General features: G+C 35.7%; 1 protein-coding gene across 1 annotated transcript; it reads right to left on the minus strand.

The window, feature by feature from the left end:
- Positions 1 to 810: 810 nt before the first annotated feature.
- LOC126084199 (olfactory receptor 4K17) lies at positions 811 to 1,812 on the minus strand. The gene has a single exon (XM_049898519.1). It carries the CDS (start codon positions 1,759 to 1,761, stop codon positions 811 to 813), a length of 951 nt encoding a protein of 316 aa, XP_049754476.1. The 5' UTR covers positions 1,762 to 1,812.
- Positions 1,813 to 8,879: the final 7,067 nt, after the last annotated feature.

The following is an 8,879-nucleotide window of genomic DNA, read 5'->3' on the forward strand; positions in this document are numbered from 1 at the left end:
GAGCCGCTTCTGTCCTGAGATCCCCTGGTTAGTGGAGCTGGCAAATTATCTTTTCCCCCAACTGCAAATTTATTCCTTCTCCAAGGCCAGGAGTTTGGCTCTAGGTGCTCAACAGCGCCTATCTCAGGCTCAGGGAAGTCAGATGCTGAGGCCAGCTTGGGAGCCGGGGGGCATGGTAAAATATACACAAGTACATTTCTGGTTCCGGACATATGATTAGGCTGTGTGGCTGGCTGCTTATCCCTGAGGAAACTGCTGCAGAACATTAGTACCAGCCTGCCGCAGCTACTCCCGGGAATAGTGCCGAAGGTATCCTGGAAATTCAGGTCCAGTAACTCATCTCCACTTCTGAACCATTTCTTCCTCCCCTTGCCCCTAGTTGGTTTTCTAAGCTTGCTTTTGATGCTCAGGGCTCCTAGCTTGTCATAAATATACACTTTTATAGTTTTTTTGAGTCTTTGTTGTAAAGAGGGCTTGTCAGAAACGTCTGTCTATTCTGCCATCATGGCTCCTCATCTCAAGCAATGTCATTTTAATACCTTAATAGAGCATGTCTTTACTAGCTCTTCTGAAGGACAAGTGAGTCTGTGGTTGATGATTTTTATAATTCAGACAATATCACTTTAAAAATCCAAAAAAAAATTATTTACTTTTAGTTAGTACTATATTCAAAATATCCTTATATGGCTGGTTTTTAAAATCTTGCTCTTTTGTACTTGGCTTTCTACATGGATACAATAACTGGAATTTTATAAGTAATCTTTAAAAACTTTAAAAATATTCTGTTTCCTTCTGAATTATATTTTAAACCTAAGTATCTTGTCTAGAACTCACAAAAGAACCCCAGAGTTTCTTCATGGCAGCCTTCATTTGTTTGTTTCTCAGAGTGTAGATTATTGGATTCAAGATGGGGGTGACAATGGTATAAAACACAGCAAGAAACTTATCCACAGAGTGGTTGCTGAAAGGCCAGATATATATGAAGATGCATGGGCCAAAGAAGAGAATCACCACTGTGATGTGGGCAGTCAGTGTGGAACGGGCTTTGGACTGCCCAACAGAAGAGTGGCTCCTAATGGTAATGAGGATCAGACTGTAGGAGATAAGCAAAATAAAGAAACAGCTCAGGGAGATCATTCCACTGTTGGCAACAATGACTATCTGTACAACATAGGTATCTATGCAGGCAAGCTTAGTAACCAGAGGCAGATCACAGAAAATGCTGTCTACCACATTGGGACCACAGAAAGGCAAATTCACAACAAAGGGTATCTGAAGCCCTGAGTGAAGAAGACCTGAGAACCATGAAGTCACTACCAGCAAAATGCATACCCTCTTGTTCATGATGGCAGTGTAGTGCAGAGGCTTACAAATGGCCACATATCTGTCATATGACATGGAGACCAGCAGTACCATTTCAACCCCACCCAGGAAGTGAAGGAGAAAGATCTGAGTGAAACATCCAGCAAAGGAAATGGTCTTATGCTTTTTTACCAAGTTCAAAATCATCTTCGGGGTGGCGAAAGAAGCAAGAGTCATATCCACAAAAGAGAGGTTCCCAAGGAGAAAGTACATGGGGGTGTTCAGGTATGGGGTATAAAACACTGTGACCACAATGAGAAGGTTTCCCAAAACAGTGATCACATAGGTAACTGAGAAGAGTGCAAAGAGAAGGAACTGTGTATTTTGGGAGCTGATCAGTCCCAGCAAAATGAATTCTGACACTTGGGACTGATTGAATTGTTCCATGGAATCCATCATATGGCTTGGTCTGGGATGACCTGTAAAGACAAAGAAGAGAGCGTTAATAGTGTAGAGGCTGATAATCTTTTTTTTATTCCTGTGAGTCCTTCAATGTTCTCCAGTGAATTTGAAATTAACATCATTTTCCATTACCTCTGAGAGGTAGGTGATACAGTCAAAACTTCTCACCTCCCAGAGAACAGGATCTCTAAATCTAGCTTATAAGCAATATCCTTTGGAAAGTCATTTCTGCTGTATTTGTCATTATAATCATGACCACATCTCAATTGTGACAAAGAAAGCTGTTTGCTTAGATAAAAGCAAAGTTTATTTCCCACCTCTCTTGCATAAAAAAAAAAAAAAAAAATTCGTGTAGACTAAAGATAAAAAGTAAAATTGTTATAAGAAAAAAATTAAGGTCAATGCTCTAGACTTTTCACAGATGATGAAGATTAAAAGTGGGCTATTATATCTGAAATTAGCCCAGTCATTATTGATTACAGTAGTAATACTTTTAATGCAATAATTGGAGCCAAATCCATTTTCAAACTTTGAATGAGTGAATGAAGAGTTACGAGACCAAATGAATGAGGGTTCAGGAAGTTGAAATAATGAGTGAGACAGTTATTTTAAGAAGTTTCAAGATGAAGGGATAGGAAATATGACATGTAGACAAAGGTGAAGCAAAATTAAAGAATGATTTCTTTAGGATGATGACTTATGTACATTAACATATTGATGTAAAGTAGCAAAAAGATGAAGAGATATTAAAAATGCAACAAGCGTGTTTTCAGCGATCGATGACGAAGAATTGAATGTCATATGGGAAAATATTGCATTTGCACATGCAAAAACAACAGCATGCAAAAAGAAAAGAAAGAAAAGATTAACCTATGTCCCACATTGTGTACACAAAATAACTCCAAAATTGATCATAGGCCTAAATTTAAAATGTAATATTATATTTTATGGGAAAAATAATTGAGGAAACACAAATTTTGGCTAGGCAAATAGCTTTAGACACAACACCAAAAGTCTGATCCACAAAAAAAATTGATATATTGAACTCATACTGTGGAATGTCCTTGTTGGTTGTTGTCAAGTGCCATCGAGTGAGCTCTGACTATTAGCGACCCTATAGACAACAGAACGAAACACTGACAAGTCTTGTGCCATCCTCACAATCATTAGTAAGTTTGAAATCATTGTTGCAGCCACTGTGTCAATCGGTCTCCTGAGGGTCTTCCTCTTTTTCACTGATCCTCTAGCAAGCATGATGTCCTTCTCCAGGGACTGGTCTCTCCTTACTTCCAAAATACATCATATAAAGTGTCTACATCCTCCTTGCTTCTAAGGAGCATTTTGGCTATACTTCTTCCAATTCAGATTTGTTAGTTCTTCTAACAGTCCATAATATATTCAATATTCTTTGTCAACACCATAATTCAAATGCTTCAATTTTGTTTGGTCATCCTTATTAACTGCACAGCATGAATATGAGGCAATTGAAAATACCATGCCTTGGGTCAGGTGCACCCTAGTCCCCACAATGACATATTTGCTTTTTAACACTTTCAAGAGTTCTTTTGCAGCAGATTTGCACAATGCAGTGCGTTGTTTGATTTCTTGACAGCTTCTTCCATGAGTGTTGATTGTGAACTCAAGTAAAATGAAATCTTTGACAATTTCAGTATTTTCTCCATGTAATTAAAAAAAAAAAATTTTTTTTAATCAGGATGTTGTTTACTGACCCAGTTGTGAGGAGGTTTGTTTTCCTTATGTTGAGTTGTAATCCATGCAGAAGTCTGTAGTCTTTGATCTTATCACTAGGTGCTTCTAGTCCTCTTCAGTTGCAGCCAGCAAAGTTGTGTGATCTGCATATCACAGGTTAATATTCTTTTCCTCCAATCCTGACACCTAGTTCTTCATATAGTCCAGCTTTTTGAATTATTTGCTCAGCATAGAGATTGAATAATTGTAGTGAAAATATATAACCCCTACACACACACCTCTGATTTTATACCATCCTGTATGTCCTTGCTTTGCCAAACCACTGCCTCTTGGTCTATGCACAGGTTCTGCATGAGCACCATGAAGTGCTCTGACATTCCCATTCTTCACAATGTTATCCAAAATTTGTTATGATCCACACAGTTGAATATATCTTTCCAGTATTCTCTGCTTTCATCTAAATCTATCTGACATCAGCAGTAATATCCCTCATTGCATGTCCTTATATGAATCTGGCTGGGATTTCTGATCCTTTTCAATGTACTGCTGCAACTGGTTTTTGATTATCTTCAGCAATGTTTTCCTTGCATGTGATATTAATGATATTGTTCAATAATTTCCTCATTCTGTTTGATCACCTTTCTTTGGAATGGGCACATACATGGATCTTTTCCAGTCAGTTGGCTGGGTAACTGTCTTCTAAATTTCTTGGCATAGGCGAGTAAGTGCTTCCAGTGTTGCATTTGGTTGTTGAAACATCTCAATTGGTATTCTGTCAATTCCTAGACACTAGTTTTCCCAAATGCCTTCAGTGCTTCTTGAACTTCTTCCTTCAATACCATCAGTTCTTGATCATATGCTACTTCTAAAATGGCTGAATGTCTTTTTGGGGCAGTGACTCTGTATTCCTTCCAACATCTTTTAATGCTTCTTGGGTCATTCACTGTTTTTCCCAAAGAATCATTCAATATTACGACTCAACGCTTGAAATTTTTCTTCAGTTCTTTCAGCTTGAGAAATGCTGAGTGTGTACCATGGAATAGTTTGTATGATTGTCAATGTCTGCTTGTTGATAAATGTGTGTTTAGTAGAATTCATCCTGAGTCTTTCTTACATTTATAACACACCACCTGACTCTTTCATTTATAGTGTACCACCTGAACAGGAACAGGTTACCCAATAAGCAAGATAAGCATGGATTTAGGGCATCAAAAAAACAGGAAAACAAAAAAACGGGGACACCAGTTGTTCAAAGCAAAGGCCCATAGATGTCAAACAGACAGGACACAAGGAAAGTGAGTGCCATAGTGCAAAGAAGTGGCAGGTCACTAAATGAAATTGATACTATTTTATAAATTTTGTGTATGAGAACAATTATATTTTCCTTTTCATTTTTGACCTATTAGGTATAAGTGCTGAGCATAACCTCATGTTCAGTTCTCTCTCTTTGACCACATAAGACTGTGCCAGAGGCACTATAATCACTTGACTTCTGGCATGTCTGCTCTTGTGCAAAGTGATTCAAAATGCATCTTAAGATTAATCATACCTTTGTATTTGTATCATACTCTTTGAGATTGCTCTTGCCCCTGTCGGGGATCAGCAATAGTCCGATGAACTGTGAAGTTGCAGCATCAAAGGATAGAAAGTGAGTGCACAATTTTTAAATATTATTTTAAGACTAAAAACATTCATGGAGATCTATGAAGGGCCTGTCAACAAACATCCTAAGCCAAATGAATGAAATTATTTCCAACTGCTTTGTAAGTATTATTTCTTTTGACTCTCTCAGACCTAAAGAACAACGTTATACATTCCAAATCAATTTTTTTACTTAATAATTTTCAAATATAAATTTTGTGCTAATATCCATTTTATTTTATAAAATTTACTTGTGTTGTAAATTTTACTATTTTCAATTATTCAAATTTACTTGCTATGGTAGAACAAAATTTTAAAAATGACATATTTTTATATCCATGGAAAATAAAGCAGTAATAACTAAATGGAGCACAAAAACAAAAGCTCTCAGAAGATAAAAATAAAGGATTCATGGCTCTACAAACACAATTCCAAAATTAACAAATCAGAAGAGATTTTTTTCTGTTGAATGCTCAAATTTAATGGGTGCAAGTCATTGTACTAGTATCACTAGGGCTGAAATTACTAATAGGAATACTTATGAAATAGAATTTGTTCAAAAGTCTGAATCCATTCCTTGCTGCAGTAAAAAAAAAAGCAATAATAATAATAACAGTTTAGAAAGTGAACCTATTTTAGGGTCTGAAGTTGTCACATCTGCAGGCCTCATAGATAGCAGAAATATAGATCCTGCTTTGCAGAATAATTTTTCCTCTAATGATGAAAATTATTGGCTTGAAAGAGGGTCAAATGATTGTCAACATCACACTGGACCACTCGAAAGTTTGTGTTGAAAATTTCTGGGTGGTAAAACAAAAAATAGGATTCTGTAACCAGAATATATTTCTAGGGTGCAAAGCTAATGGTGAAAATTATAAGAGGTTGTGGCTATTGTATTCTCCATCAGTCAGCTCTGTACACTGTTTTGTATACAAACTATTCCAAACTAAGTCATTTAATTCTTGATTTGCTACAGCTGGATTTAGCAATTGGTGCAACTATAATATGACTGATATACATGAAAACATTTCAATTTACTGAAATTTTATGTTGTCATTTTTAAAACAAAGACCTGGTTTTGGGTTAACTCATAAACTGGAAACACAAATTAATGAAGAAGGTCAGTATTGGAAAGCCATTTTGCAACATGTTGTTGCTGTCATTATAACAATTGCTGAACATGGGCTATCTTTTTGAGGAAGAAATGAAGTGTCTTAGCCCCCAAAATGAAATTTTTCTGGGTTTCCTTGACTTGTTGCTCAGTTTGGTCTGTTTTAGCAGGTCACATCTCAAAATATGGTAACACAAGAAAGGGCAACCCATCATATATGTCTAAAAGCATGAAGAATTAATAAACTTAACAAGTGATAAAGATAAATGAAGCATTTTTGGTGAAATAAGTGCAGGTTGATATTTCAGTTTGTCTGCAGATTCCACTCCTGATAAGCTAAGTATTGTTTTAAGATATGTATCTCCAACAGATAGAAAACCTGTCAAGTGACTTGTATTTACTAGCTTAAAAAGTCATACCGGTGAAGAAATTGCAGATCAAGTACTTTGTGACTTATGTGAAGTTTTCAAAATTGATTTTTCTGAGTGCAGAGGACAGTCCTAGGACAATACGGCCAATATCTCATGCCTTATAAGGCATGCAACAGAAAATTTTAGAATGTAATGAACATACCATTTTCATATCATATGCTGCACATTCACTTAATCTTGTAGGATGTAGCACAGTTGATTGTTGTCCAGAAGTAGTTTTTTTTTTCCTACTGTTCAGTTACTCTACATAATTTCTTGCCACCTCTATTCATCAATGGGCAGTTCTTAAAACATATCTAGGCAATGATCGAGTATTAAAATGTCTTTCGATTATATGTTGGGAAGCCCATGCTGTAGCAAAGAGTGCAATCCTGGAATTGTACATTCAGATTCTAGATACCTTAGAAAATATTGCTGAAGACCAGACAGAAAAAGGAGATACCAAAAAATATTAAGCTGAAAACACCACCAAGTAAATGCAAACACTAGTGTATGCATTTATCTTGGTTATGTGGAATAAGGAAACCCTGGTGGCATAGTGGTTAAGTGCTATGGCTGCTAACCAAAGGGTTGGCAGTTCGAATCCACCAGGTGTTCCCTGGAAACTCTATGGGGCAGTTCTACTCTGTCCTATAGGGTTGCTATGAGTCGGAATTGACTTGACAGCACTGGGTTTGGTTTTCTTTTTGTGTGTGTGTGTGTGTGGAATAATATATTGCAGCATTTTCATTGGATGAGTTAAGCTCTCCAAGATTCAGAAGTAAAGTTAAAGACAGGCACAGATCTCTTCCAGTCATTAACAGACTATTTATGTTATCTAAGAAAAGGTTTTGAAAATTTTGAAACCACAACAAAACAAATCCTGTCAAATATTGATTGTGAAGCAGTTCACCATCATAGAAGCGTTAGAAAGAAACAAGTAAATGATGGAACGAGTCCAGAAGTATCATTGAGTGCCAAAGGTCAATTTTGTGTAACCATTATTGACAAGCTTGAATTTTGCATGAAAAAAGGGCAAAAGTGCAGGAAGTTCTTTCAAATAGATTTTTCTCTTAAATAGTGTGGATATACCTGATGAAAAATTCATGAAGGCATCCAAGAAATTAGTGCAGGCTTATCCTGGTGCCTTGAGTACAAACCTTTACGGAGAAGTGTGACAATTTTATTCTTACGTGAGAACTAATTTTACAGATTCATGAAAGACAAATATTACTCATGTAGGGATGTATAATAGAAGATAAAATAAAATACATAATAGAAGATAAAATAAAATACACATTTCCTAATGTTGAAATTGCTTTACACATATTCTTAATTTTAACGATCACAAACTTCAAAACGGGATGCTCATTTATGTTTCTAAAGAGAATCAAAAACCTTCGGCTTATAGCAATGATTCAAGAAAGACTTGATTCATTATCCTTATTATGTGTGGAAGTAGATATTGTTTGGAAGCTTAATTGTGAAGAAATCATTGCAGAATTTGTAAGAGCAAATAATAGAAAGAAATGTTTTTAATTATTACATTTTAGACATGTAAGATATATTTAAAAATAAAATAGAGTAGTTTGTCACAATATTTGTTCTGTGATCATTAAATTTTCTTTTATGATCTGTTTTCATTTGTTTATAATTCTAGCATTTGTTATGAAATAAGCATCAAAATTGATGTATAAACCATTTAAAGAAAAATTGGTGAAAGTCAATTTTTTGTTGTGGGTGATCAACAGAATTTTAGGTTGAATGTTGAAACAACTGATCTCACTGACTCATTTTCATTGCTATAGAATATGTGGAATATTCTTTTTGTGGAAAATGTGGTATATAGTAAAAATCTTAGTACCAGGCATTCACTAAAAATTTTATGATCCAGTTCATCTCATTCTTCTAAAATGGTATACACCACTTCTGCACTCAATTGCTTATATTATAGTTGCATTTAAAAATAGGTTACATCATGGATAACTAAGACACACACATTACATATATACACATACATGAATATAATAGTTCAAATATCCCATTTGAATGTGTAAGCCGAGGAGGGGGCACCACAGATTATCAGTTTTTAGGCCCCTACATGTTTTGTTTTGTTTTTTTACAAGCCTTAATCTAGCCCTGCATCTGCATGCGATTCATGAAACAATGAAAGAGACATAAAGTGCACACTTACCTTGACACCAGAGGCTACTACCCACTATTTACAAAAAAAAAAAGGTATC

Source organism: Elephas maximus, chromosome 10 (genome assembly GCF_024166365.1).
Source record: "Elephas maximus indicus isolate mEleMax1 chromosome 10, mEleMax1 primary haplotype, whole genome shotgun sequence".
In the NCBI taxonomy this organism is placed as follows: Eukaryota; Metazoa; Chordata; class Mammalia; order Proboscidea; family Elephantidae; genus Elephas; species Elephas maximus.